At 36.5% G+C, this 13,071-nt stretch overlaps 2 protein-coding genes across 3 annotated transcripts; both read right to left on the bottom strand.

Moving 5' to 3' along the window:
- Positions 1-24: 24 nt before the first annotated feature.
- On the bottom strand, positions 25-2,832 carry LOC140988494 (uncharacterized). Its single transcript, XM_073457500.1, has one exon. The coding sequence runs from the start codon at positions 2,830-2,832 to the stop codon at positions 25-27; it is 2,808 nt and encodes a 935-aa protein (XP_073313601.1).
- A 1,303-nt stretch (positions 2,833-4,135) lies between these two features.
- Positions 4,136-8,794, bottom strand: LOC140987568 (uncharacterized). 2 transcript variants are annotated; one of them, XM_073456130.1, is made up of 9 exons: positions 8,660-8,794; positions 8,277-8,421; positions 8,065-8,179; positions 6,817-6,912; positions 5,733-6,722; positions 5,576-5,639; positions 5,216-5,355; positions 4,812-5,123; positions 4,136-4,703 (listed from the first exon to the last, which is right to left on the bottom strand). In XM_073456130.1, exons 2-9 carry the CDS (start codon positions 8,321-8,323, stop codon positions 4,416-4,418), a joined length of 2,052 nt encoding a protein of 683 aa, XP_073312231.1. In that variant the 5' UTR covers positions 8,324-8,421; positions 8,660-8,794; the 3' UTR covers positions 4,136-4,415. The 2 variants fall into 2 exon arrangements, with proteins under 2 accessions (XP_073312231.1, XP_073312230.1); XM_073456129.1 differs by lacking the exon at positions 8,660-8,794 and having other exon boundaries at positions 8,277-8,540.
- Positions 8,795-13,071: the final 4,277 nt, after the last annotated feature.

Genomic DNA, 13,071 nt, shown 5'->3' with positions numbered 1-13,071 from the left:
TATATTTCTGAATGCAAGTACAATTCATAGCTCATCATCGTTAACCACAGGAACTTTTTCATACAGCTCTAACTCCCTGAATCTCCTCGGAAGAATCAAACGTCCGCCACGTCGTTGCTGCAGAAACACGATCACAACCAGTGCAATCACTCCACAAGGGATTATCACGTCCCAAGCGGTAGAGTAAAAATCCGCGGCGGGATTCGCATAATAGTATGTTCCGTTAACAATGGTTCGTGGAAAATTGTGAGCCCGGTATTGATCATAAGCGTGAGGAACCAACCGAACAGCACTGATGCCGATGTAGAATGGATTAGACAAAGCTTTTGCAGATGAACCAGAGAAAGTATTGAGCGAGATTTGTGGAAGAAGAAACCCATCAAGAATCAAACCAGCATAAGATCTCAAGTACCCCCAAAGAGAATAATACACTTGATGATATTCGACAAAAGAATTCATTTCTTGATTCTTGCTCTTTATCCAGTTCAGCAGCAGAGTAAGTAATCCGCCAAAAATATACATCGACATTGAAACAAAAGCGGCCTTTTTCTCTGCACCCCACAAGCCCTTTTCATTTCCTTCACTTGTTTTTGCGGTCCAAACCAGCTGGAGTAGGCGTATCTGCAACAAAAATGCCACCATCATTACTACTCTCATGGTTACTTCATTAGCTTCAAGCCATCCTTCGCTGCTAAACATGAATGGTTGCTTGTTATAGTTCTGCAAGAAAAGAGCTTCGAAGTTCAGGACAAGCGGGATCATGTATCCTAGAGAAAGTATCAGAAGCATGACAAGCGAAATGCTGGAGACGACCTCAGGATTTCTTCTCACGTGGAAAAGTTGTAACCCAACGAAGATGCACATGAACGTGTTGGATATCAAGATCATGGTGATCTCCAAGTCCATTCTCCATATAGAGCGTTCAGCCACACTGCTGTAAAATGCAGCAGATGACATTGTCATATCCTCGAAATAAAGAGGATCAGTTCTTGTTCGTGTGCTTCTGATGCTTCCACTGATAACACCACCACTTTTGTCGTTGATTGGAGCAAACTTGAAGTTCACAACAATCTCACAGTCTGTGGAGTCATCAGATATTTTGACATTAGATGGCAACTTTCTGCAGCCTACCATACAGAGACAACCGCTTTCTGAATCATACACTCCTTCGGCAGTGATCTGCATTCGACTTTGACTTTGTGACTTATTAATTTCTGAATGATAAGGGGTGATGGATACTATGAAGCTCATATTCAAGGGACCGGATCTACTTTTCTGGGTTTCAGAAATTGGTTCGCGTACAGCACCTGCGACTGGTGCTGACTCTGGTGCCAGTATAATCTCCTTGTCTCCTTGGTACAACTCATTTCCAATGGATAGAGGAGCTGTAATGCCCCAACCAAACTCTTTCCCGTTCGAACTCTTGACTAACATGTCGAACCTCATGTTGTTAGACGGCCCATCTGGATATATATTCCCCTTCTTTTCAACCTTCTCCACTCGGCATAACTCTTTTACTTTATCCAATTCGGTGTATTCGTATTTTAGTCCATGAAATGCCTCAGGGAGATCCCCACCAACGAGACTGAGATTTATGTTTCTGAAATATCCCGAGTCGTCGACACTTTTGTTTGTCCAAATTTTTCCGACAAGTTTGGCATTATTTCTGATGGTAAGGATTGAAGGGTATCTGAAACTCAACCTTAATGAACAATCTCCTATACCATTCCCAAAATGGTTAACTGGATCCAAGATTCGACAAGCAACAATCAACAGCTGGTTTTTCTTATCATCCCAGGAGCCCTCACCGATCAACGTGGCATTAAGATCAAAATTTTCATAAAATGTAGGATAGCTAACATTCTGAAATGTTATCACGTACCGAATCATCCGTTCTTCCGTCGAACACTGGATTGGATATAAGGACACCACTCCAGGTAACAATCCATCAACCACACCAAGTGGAGAACAAGTTTGAGGCTTGTTGCACTCTCTTCCATGCTCCAACTCGAAAAAAAAATATCCCCCTACTCCTACTAACACAGAGCAAAACCTGCTCGAATCCAAATGGAGAGATTGGTCTTTTGGATCTTCAAAACCACCCGAATACCCTCTTCCTAGTTCTTTCGAAACCAAAGAGTAAATATAGTCGGGAACAGAAGGAAAAGCAAACATTGAAATCGGCTCGAAATACCCCGAGTCCTTGACGGAACTTGTGCTTTCCAAAGTTCCACTAATAACGCCAGTAAACATACTTGGAGTCAAAGAATTGTAACTCATCTTCAAAACAGCATCAAGATTGATAACCTTACCTTCGTTAGACTTCCAAGAAGCTGAGCCGACCATACAAAGCTTCCTTGAAGATTCTGACCAGAACCCATTCAACGAAAACGTTATCATGTTTGATCTATGTTGTCTCCTCCTGTGGTAATAGGATCCATCATAACTGAAATTGCTTGTATCCCGATCGTAATACCGGTACGGGGACAGGATAACCAGGTGACCCCGAACCATATAAACATTCTTGGCGATGGTCTCATATGAATCTGATGTGAGTTTGATGCTAAGTGATTTTCCCACATAGTCATATGTTTGGTTCGACGCTTTCTCACCAAAAAGTCTTTCTCCACCGGTGTAGTAGGCTGTGCGAAAAAAAGGTACAAGCATTCGGTACGTTGGGTGAGTGCGGCTAGATTCAGGGACTATAGAAGAACAGTGATCAGTGTATGAAGGATAAGAGAGAACAGACGATATGAAGAGATTAGAAATAAGAAAAAAGTTCAAGGACTTGTAAAACCACGACGAGAAAGGCATATTGCGAGAGGAATTCATGGCGCATAAAACCAGAAAGCCAGAGAAGAAAGATGATCTATTATTTATTCATGTAATGGTATAAAGTATTTGACTGACTTCCTACTGCCCTTGAGCATTATGGGTATGTGTATCAAAAGAAAAATACATCATATTCAAGATTAATGAATTTTACGTATATTTTAATCACACTTTATTTCATATAAATATATAATAGGCTATAATAATGCATTGTCATAAGTCAATGATTTTTTCCCCAAGCCCCCCACTTACTAGAAAAAAAGCTATAGTCACCAGATTCGTCTGACTTGTTCTACCAGCCAATGTCACGCTGCTACTTATTTTATTCATTTAAAGGAATTCTTAGGGATCAAAAGTAATTTGAACAATGGAATTAATATTTTGAAAAACATAGAATACTCAAATATTTTTTTTGTCTATTTATTATTTGTGCAATAAGTCCGGGCGTGGGTCCTACTCCTAGTACCTATGTGGAATTCTTTTTCCCTCCACTCCGGTAATATTGAAAGGAGCATTCAATTGGTGGCCGGCGATGACTTGGGAATTATTCTAACAAAAGACAAATAATTCGCTATTAAGTACAAAGTTTCCATTTCAATCTCTCTCAACTATATTATTATTATTATTATTATTATTATTATTATTGTTATTATTATTATTGCAGTCTCTCAATCAGTCAAAATGGAGATCGGATCCACTTTTAATTTAACCAGGTTAAAATATATTAAAATCATATCCAGTCAATTTCTTTCGGATCATGAGACCATTTGTCTGATTCGGATTTGTTAGGATTCCTCCAACCAGTTGGAGAATTAGAAAGCTACATGTTGGTATCTTAACGATGCGCCCAAGAGCATCACGGAAAATTAATTACTTGCATATTGATACCATCAAGGGAACGACTTATTTTATTGGAAAAAATGTTAACTGGATTGAATATCACCTTGTTTTTAATATTAATTAATGAGACTATCTAAAATAAGCTTCATTCATGAAGATATATATTTGATATCGTATTATGTTAACTATTAAAAAAATTTCGTAATTGGAATAAATTTTTCATAAAATGTATTAAGAAATAAAATCTACAGTTGACATGTGAAAATAAGACTTTTCAGGCATTAATTAAATATAATTATAATAGTATCCTCACATTCCTAACCGTGACGGCACCAACTTACCATAATGCCACTACCTTACAATCTATTGCACGGCTCAAACTCCAAATATTTGCATCCGCCAGCATGAAAAGTAGATTTAGTGTATAGTTCCTCAACATTAACTCACCATGAAAACGTAGGGAAAGTGGGGAAGAGGATGGATGTACTTCAATAGAACGCTTGGAAGAATCCATATCGAGATTTAGATTCATTAGGAAAAAAAGTTCAGGTCACATTCAAATGTACAAATATTATTATTTTCTAAATAGGCATTGAGATGTGGCTAAAAACAACAATCTGTTCTTTCTAAGACGAGTCAATGCGCCAATCAGTCATAATTCATAACCAAAGGCGAGTAGCAAGTCTCATGCGCAAAATCTTGAATTCAAGTGTTTGAAAATTCATTAGCCTAATGGTATAAGTTTAAGGGCCCAGAGCAGCAGTTGCTGGTCCGGTAGCCTTTCGAGATAAAGAAAGGAACTCTTGACAATCTTTAGCTCCAATTTGTGAAAATGTATTTACCAGAGTAGGGATGAATCCAGCCAAACTGTTCTTGAAATGCTGTGAGCAGCTCTTGTCACCTTCATCGACATCTTGAACGCCTCCTTTAACAAGACAACCTACCTGAGCTCCTTCCAAGTATGCTTTACACGCTACCATAATATCACGAGCATACTTGCAATAATGTCCTATTACAAAGTCCTCAAAATGCTACCAAAACAAATGAATGAATAAGCAATTTATCAATAGAATAAAGGAATTGGTTTGGGTTCAATTTGATGTCACAGACATAATGTGAAGAGTTGGGGATTAACTTACCTTTGCCGGCCTTCTCATGCTGTACACCATTGTTTGGAGGGAGTAAATAAATGTACTCTCGTTATATTCCAATGATCGTTTTTCTCCAGCCGGGGAGCCACTCAGGTTTGCATATCCAGGCTCGTTAAAGTAGGGCTTGGCATTCAAAATCAGCCCTTGTATGGAGACCAAAACTTGTAACATGGTTGAAACACCAAGGATCCACTTCTCTTTGTGGTTACCACTCCATGTATTAAGAAGGCTAAGACATACTTTTCCACAATTATATAAATTAGGGTTGATTCGTAGACCGCCTGAATGATAATGAACAAGCTAGCAAGAATAGAAATGGTATGATTAGGCCTCAAATTTACCCAAGCTCACCGACCTGCACTCTTCAGAAGAAATTTAAAAAAAAAACATACAGGTGGAACATTAGGATAACTGCTCGGAAAGAAGACTTCAAAGAAAAAGAGACCATCATGGTACGGCGTTCCATCTGCTCCTACAATCACAGCCCGCAGAAGATCCATCCTGGCTTCGTAAACCCTTACAAATATAGTATCTGTGTTGGTGACAGCAGAAAAAATATAAGGTCAGTGGATCATACTATTCTAAATATCAGCAAAATAAAATATTAGCTATGATAATATATAGAGGCTATACATGCAGTTATGTTGAGTCATAATTTGATGTCAATACCACGTTAATTCATCAGTGTAAACAAATAAACACAGTGGCAAAAAAAGTTGCAAAGGGAGATGTGGAGGACTTTCAAAACATACCGGGTAAATCTTTTTCCAGAATCTTCCATTCTTCCTGTATTCTCTTAGCCCAATTCTTTGGTGGCTGTCAACATTTAAAGACAATATCATACAAGGCACAAATAAATTTTGAAGAGATCTGACAGCAGACAACCCTACTTTTTGAAATAGCAGTTACCTCTTTGCCAGATGAAGCATTTTTGAAGTAGAAGTGATCCGAATAATCGTCAACGGTGTCGAATTTTTTAAAACTTTCAAAATTTCGCAAAACTTCATCGGTATTTCTTGGTTCTACGTTTGTGGCCTGTATTACCATGGGAGACTCACCATTTTGAATATTGGTGGAGTCTTGTGGCCAGGTGACAAAATCTGTCAGAAACTCTGAAGGACCAATAGAAGGTCCTAACATATTAAGGCGTAAATCCTGCCACTGAGGCATATAAGTTTCCATTCCAGGTAAACTCGATGGCATTTTCAACTTCAGAGAACTACTTGGATAACTGCCAATGATAGGTGGATAACTCGCACCAGAAGATAACTGACCTAGTGGACCAGGATAGGAAACATAGGATGCACGAGTCTTCCTTTTACTCTTTCCAAAAGAATGCAAAGATTCCTTCCCGTGCTTAAGAGGCAATGAACTGATGGAGGGTTGTGAACCCAGAAAGGATGTACTACTTGAAATGGATGATTTCTTTGGAACAACACCAGGCCCCAACGATTTGTATGGTAGTTTCAACTTTTGAGATTGATTAGTTGATTCGCTCCGTGATGGTAATGGCCATGATGATAGAGGTGAATTTAAGCCAGGCGGAACAACAGCATCATCTGACTTTGATTGCAAATTTGAGTTAGTTGAAGTACCAGTAGCTGTCACCTTATTTTTATTTCTGGGAGAACTTGGTAACCAAGGAAATGGAGCCTCAATACCAGGTGGTATATCCATGTGATCAAAATGTGATTCTAACATGGTATATTCATCAAACAATATGTCATCGTAATAATTATCTAGCAAATCATCCTCTCCAAAGAAATTATTGGAGCTGGAATCATCTAAAATCATTGAATCGTGCGATGGTGAAGCACCATTGGTTGATGATTGGATGTCGCTTGCCAATCCATCCGTCGCTAAACAACCTAGACCAATTGAAAAGGAGGACAAAGCCTCCTACACGCCAGATAAGAGAATAATTTATTACATTGCTGGAGCAAAAGGAAGCACCAAAAAACCAAAATACAAATTAGTGAGAATAGTGCAGTACCTTGCCCTTCCCGTGCACACCAACTTTGTGATCTATTATCATTACATCACCACAGTCTTCTTCTACATCTACATCAATTATCTCATGAAAGACAACCTTCATGAAAATTGGTCACTTGAAAGTTAGGATGCATGCATATAGTATTACTTTCAGAAAATGAGTTAAAGGGATGTAAAACAAGAAATAACTTTCAAACACCAACCATGCCCATCTCATACTCGTTGACCGTTGTACATGGAGAGTGGTTTCAGATTCAAGTAATTGCAGGGCGTATAAAAAGGAAATGCCACGGGCCAAGGTATTGAGAACTTTTGTGAATCTAGGGAGCTCTAAGCTCGTGCGGTTGTCACGTAAGAGAGACAACAGAACAAATCAAAGCTACGAAAACTAAACTGACAGAACCAACACACTATAACTAAAATCCCATTGATACCACCAGTTAACTTGGCACTATCACATGCTGCAATCTGCACAGATTACAGAAAAGCATTCATCAAGGAAAAGAGGTGACAACAGACGTTTCTTGTACAATGCTACAATGCAGTCCTGAAAGGATCTCCACACAAACAAGGACAGATTTAAGTGGAATTTAACCCATGGCATGACATTCTCACTTTCAATAGCAGCCAAGTCTCATTGATCCGATAAAAAAGGCATTAGTCCCACGTCGGATGATGGTCAATCTGCAGCCTCTTCCAATTCAAAAGTTCCACGTCTGAGAACAATCTATGAATTCGCTGGCAATAAAGCTAGCATCGTGTGCATGGATCTATCATAACTAGGGAAGCCAGGCAAGTCATATATACACCTAATACTAGCTAAGACCTTTTGCTCAAAACAAACCATATAACATATGCGAAAGAAGCCACCGAATCATGCTTCAGACCTTAAATTTCTAAGACAAGGTAACCATAACTCTGAAAAGGTATCGTGCAAGTATTACTAGATTCCAACATCGTATCTCATGAAATCGTCCTTTTCTCGTGCATACCCTTGAAATATGATGCCAAAAATTAAAATCCAAATACAAATCAGTTTGATTTCAATTATATGCTGGAAGGATCCCTTTAATCACAGTAGCCCACGCATGCAAACACCAGAAAATCATTACTTAATCAAAATTCAATCATTCCGAACAAACCCGAAACACCTAGAGAAATCTTAAAAGAACAATGGTACCTCAAACTCGAGAAGAACCGAAACAATCCCACTTTGAAAAAATGCAAAATAACAACTCCAATGGCTCACCTGTTTTTGTTCGGAAGACTTAGGTTTAAAAGTATGATTGGCGGTCGGCGGAATTTCCAACACCTCCACATCCTTACACACAGACGACGAACTTCCCCCCGGAAACTCCCGTTTTCTGCACCATCACTCTTACGACATCAGACAACACACTCACGCACAAGCTTAAAGAATCTCACCCACAAAAGAAACTGAAAGGAAAAAAGAAAAATTACTTCGAATTCTGGTGGACAAAGCGAGAAACCGGCGTAGGCGACTCCATTCGATCCACTCGAAAATGAAAAAATAAAAATAAAAATCAGGGTCGAATCCCACAATAGAGCGATGGATATTCACTTCTCAGCGACGGCTTATCTTCCCCTGAATTTCAGCGAAATGAACATTAAATCAATTAATAATTCAATTAGCTTCGAGGGTTCCGTTTGCTTCGAGGCCTCTGCTTATGTAAATCGATAAAAAAAAAAAAAAAAAAAAAAAAAAAAAAAAAAAAAAAAAGGGGTAATCCCGTATAATACAAATTCAAAATAAGAAATAACCCAAAAAGAATCACACAGAATTGTTCTAGAATTTCGAGAGGGAGGGGTAGAGGGTCGCTCACTTGTGCTTGGATTGGCGCCCAGTCAAGTACTACACTTCGGATCGTCGTACGTAGGTTGTAACGCCGATGCGTTTTGACTATAAAGCCCTAGGAATTTCACTTTATTTAACGACTCTGCCATTCTGGTGGAAAATGCGTTTCAACGTGTTGAAGGGCTTTAACGCAGGACCCATTCCGCGTGTGTGCCACGTAATTAAAACTTATTTGCCATAGAGAAGGGGCAAATGTGTAAATGTCGCTAATCCAATAAAATATTTGATCCGCTCCGATCGGTGATGCATCCCCATTTTTCTATCAATTTATCTTGTTCAATATATTTTTCAAAATCAATTCAAACATAGATGAAAAATAGATAAATATTTTCATTTTTAAAAAACAAATTTCCTCCATAAATATATCTTGACTTCATTATAATTTTTTAATAAATTTCAATATAAAATAACTTAAATTAACCTAAATATTTATCATATATAAATATAAATACAACACAAAAATTCTTATGAGACAATCTCATAAATTAATTTCGTGAGATAAATCTTCAGTATGATCCAACTCATTAAAAAAATTATTTTAATGTCAAAAATATTACTTTTAATGTTAGATATGAGTCGAATCCACTCATATCATGGATATAAATTCGTGATATCGTATCACATAAAATTTACTCTAAATATTAGAGCACACAAAGGGTGTTCCGATCGCTAGTTTGAAGTTTGAACAAAGTGGGAGAAAAGGTGATAGAAAGTAATAATTATCTCTAAATATAATAATTCATTCAATAATTATATTTTAACTAATAAAATTATGGGGTTTCTAATTTCGGTTTACAAATAAATTACGAACGCATGGATAAAAGAAAACAATCAAATATAGCATTTAAATAAATATTATATTTATATAATTACAATAGTGCACACCACCAAAAAGTTATACAATAATCTCAGTGTCGTAAAACTGAGAAATTGCTCGATCATAAAAGAAAAACCCCACTTTAAAAATATTTCAGTGTCCTAACAATTGGCGAAACAAAAGTGCTATCTAAAAAGCCCACTCCACTAAAATGTTCATACCAAAAAGCTCATTTGATTAAAATATAATATTTGCTTTCTATATTACTATAAACAAACTAACGAGTCGCTCGGGAGTTACTCGAAATTAGACTCGATTAAAAAAAATTTGAGATCGTTCGTTAAATTTATCGAACTCGAGCTCGACTTAAGGATGTTCAGCTCATAAGTTTGTGAACTTGAGCTCGACTAGTTTTTTTGGATTAGTTTGTTAGGTGATGAGTTTTTTCCTACACATTGTTATTTTATTGAAACGTAGGCTATTGAAATCATATAAAATGAGTCATACTTCTTAAATTCACCAAATTTTGGGCCTTTGGATTAGGTAAACCGCTAACCATTTGCACCGCCCCTCCTTTTCCCCAATTTTTTATATACACGTATATTCGTGATAACATACAAACATTGTATGCGTAATGTAATATATGAACATTATGTTTGTTGTAAAAATAATATAATATAAATTTTTAAGACATGCATGCTTTGAAATAAATTTCAAACCACAATGGCGAGAATATATTTTTGAAATAATAGTAATAGAATTCTTACAATTAATTAATCATTCAAATTGTTTCATTTTTCCTACAGAAGTGAAAAGAAAATGATTTGGAAGTGATTTCCATTTTCCCAGCTTTATTCAAATCAAAGCGACGGGAATTAGGAATGTATTTTGGAAAGGAAAAAAAAACTGACGTGAATGGAAAAAAGTAAAGACGTGAGCTCCAAACTTAATAAAATAGTAAGATATAATTTTCATTTACAATTGTATAATAAATAAGTAATACAATTAAAAAAACACAATATAAATACATACTCAAATTCTTTATTTCTATTATATATCTAATTTTCAAACATTTTCTCTCCCCCATGAAACTATTTTTTAATTCTTGGGTTTAAAATTTGAATATTTTTATGTTTAATTTAAAAAAAATATCATACTTTACACATTATTAAAAGTACTTTTATTAAAATATTGAATCACAATGATTAAATTCTCATTTTTATCGTTTTTTAAAACTTGATTATTGTAAAATGTGGGACATGACAATCTTTAGCTCCAATTTGTGAAGATAATAGGTTTTGACCAAATTGATGTTTTGTTAATGAAAACTCTTACGTGTCCGCAGCCTAACCATTAAAGTGACTACAAATTAAAGTTACCCACAAGGTTTTGTTAATGCTTTTCTAGTACATACATTTGCATTTTACACGTATGCTCTCGTTTTTCTTATTCAATTAATCAATTTATTAAGATAGTAAAAAAATATATAGTTTGAATATATTCGACGTTTAATGCACTACTATAATAAGTTGTCAAAAATTTGTGTGAGACGGTCTCACGGGTCGTATTTTGTGAGACGGATATCTTATTTGGATCATCCATGAAAAATTAATACTTTTTATGCTAATAGTATTACTTTTTATTGTGAATATCAATAGAGTTGACCCGTCTCACAGATAAATATTCGTGAGACCATCTCACAAGAGACCTACTCTAATAAGAAATAAACTATCATATTTCCTAGATGCATGACATATCCCTTAATTAGAGTAAACACAATAAGTTGATATGAAAGAGTTAAATTTTTGTCTCGATTATTTTTGTTTTTATGAATTGCATCTTAGCACGCTATTAACGGAGTCAAAGTTTATCCGAAGCCTGGTTTAAAATTCCTACCTTGTTATCTTTTATGAATTGTATCCAACTATACAAACAAGAGAGGGACAAGTCGAGTCATTTTTGCCGTGGTGTATCCCCGTGCTCGCCCAAATGGTCTTGCGACCTTGTTATATCAAACTTTTTATAGAAACATCGATCTTCCTAAACATTCGTTTGGACGGTTGGAAATGACTGATCTGGATGAACATGGTGAAGACACAGAAGCCATTGATTCTGATAAAGATTAAACATCAGTACAGACAAAACTCTGACCACTCTACTCTGAATTATGGGAATCAAACAAAGGTTTGAACATGACCGCGCACTTTAAAAGAAAGGAGAGGAAATGAAAGAAAGTTGAAGAAATAGACGGAACCCATTATCTGTCTTAGTCGTATTCTTGAAGATAAAAAGATTTTTTTTTTTTTTTTTTTAAAAAAAAAAGCATAAATTTAAGGCCACGGTCATAAATAATACTTCGGAATTTGAGCTTTTGTATAGTTCAGAATCTTGCATTTATCAGTGTCGATGTCGTGAGATTCTCAATAAGAAACAGATGATTGGCTTAAGAGTATAAAATTTGTAAAAGAAAAGTTCTTGAGCTATTTCAATATAGCTTGTTCAAATTAAACCCGGAAGGAATTTATGCTTCCCCTCAGGTGTTCTAAAGCGTATAACAAACATTATGGTCGTTAAAACCTCTGTTATACCAACTATTCTGTCAATATAATGCGTATGTTGCGCTAATCTTATCGAATAACCGAAAATGGACGATCCACGCAACGCCATATGCTTGCGCTCAGGTACCGTAAAAAATAGCAATTAGAAAGAGTTCTTGGCATTTGGGAAATTTTCTCAATGAATCCAAAAGATAAGGCATCTTGTGCAAAGTGAAGCTGACTTGACATGAGAGGAGGATATCTGAAGCAAGATTCCCCAACACAACTATAAATAGCAGCTTCTTGAAGGGTTTCAAGGCATAGAAAACCATTCATATTCCAATCAAAACTCTTCTATTTCATCTCAAGTTCCCAGTTTATCTTCAACCAACCATGTCGGACATGTGCGGAAGCTGCGACTGTGCTGACAAGACCCAATGCGTGTAAGTACCTGTACTATGTATCCTTATTTGAATCCTCGCGTATGTATGTATATAATATGAAAAATTTGCAGGAAGAAGGGATATACTGCGGACATCATTGTCACCGAGAACATCAGGTACTCCCTTCCTCCCACAGTAGCAATAGTAGCTTAAGCGAAAGTTGATGGAAAATATATTTACTTGAGACCTGTTAACCAAGGATATAATCCAACTGTTGAGAATTCATGCTTACCATGTGTTTTTCAATCATGAAATACCACAGACCATCTCAGATAAATGTTGCATGGGATGTCACACACACACACACACACGCACGCATATATATATTACTCATCAAGATGGATGACTGAATATACAACTAGTCGAATTCTGGAATAATTTAATCTTGCATGATTTGCGGCAGTGAGATGAGTTTGGTGGTGATGGATGCTCCTGCAGCCGAGCACGATGGGAAGTGCAAGTGCGGTACCAGCTGCGCTTGCACCAACTGCACCTGCGGCAACTGATCTTCCAAGAAAAGGGACACCTCTATACTATATCATATTTGAAAATGTAATCCAATAAATTTGCTGCATGCTATATC

This window comes from Primulina huaijiensis, chromosome 11, assembly GCF_012295235.1.
Source record: "Primulina huaijiensis isolate GDHJ02 chromosome 11, ASM1229523v2, whole genome shotgun sequence".
NCBI lineage: Eukaryota > Viridiplantae > Streptophyta > Magnoliopsida > Lamiales > Gesneriaceae > Primulina > Primulina huaijiensis.
Note: the sequence above shows the minus strand (reverse complement) of the source record. Positions and strands in the feature narration are given on the sequence as shown.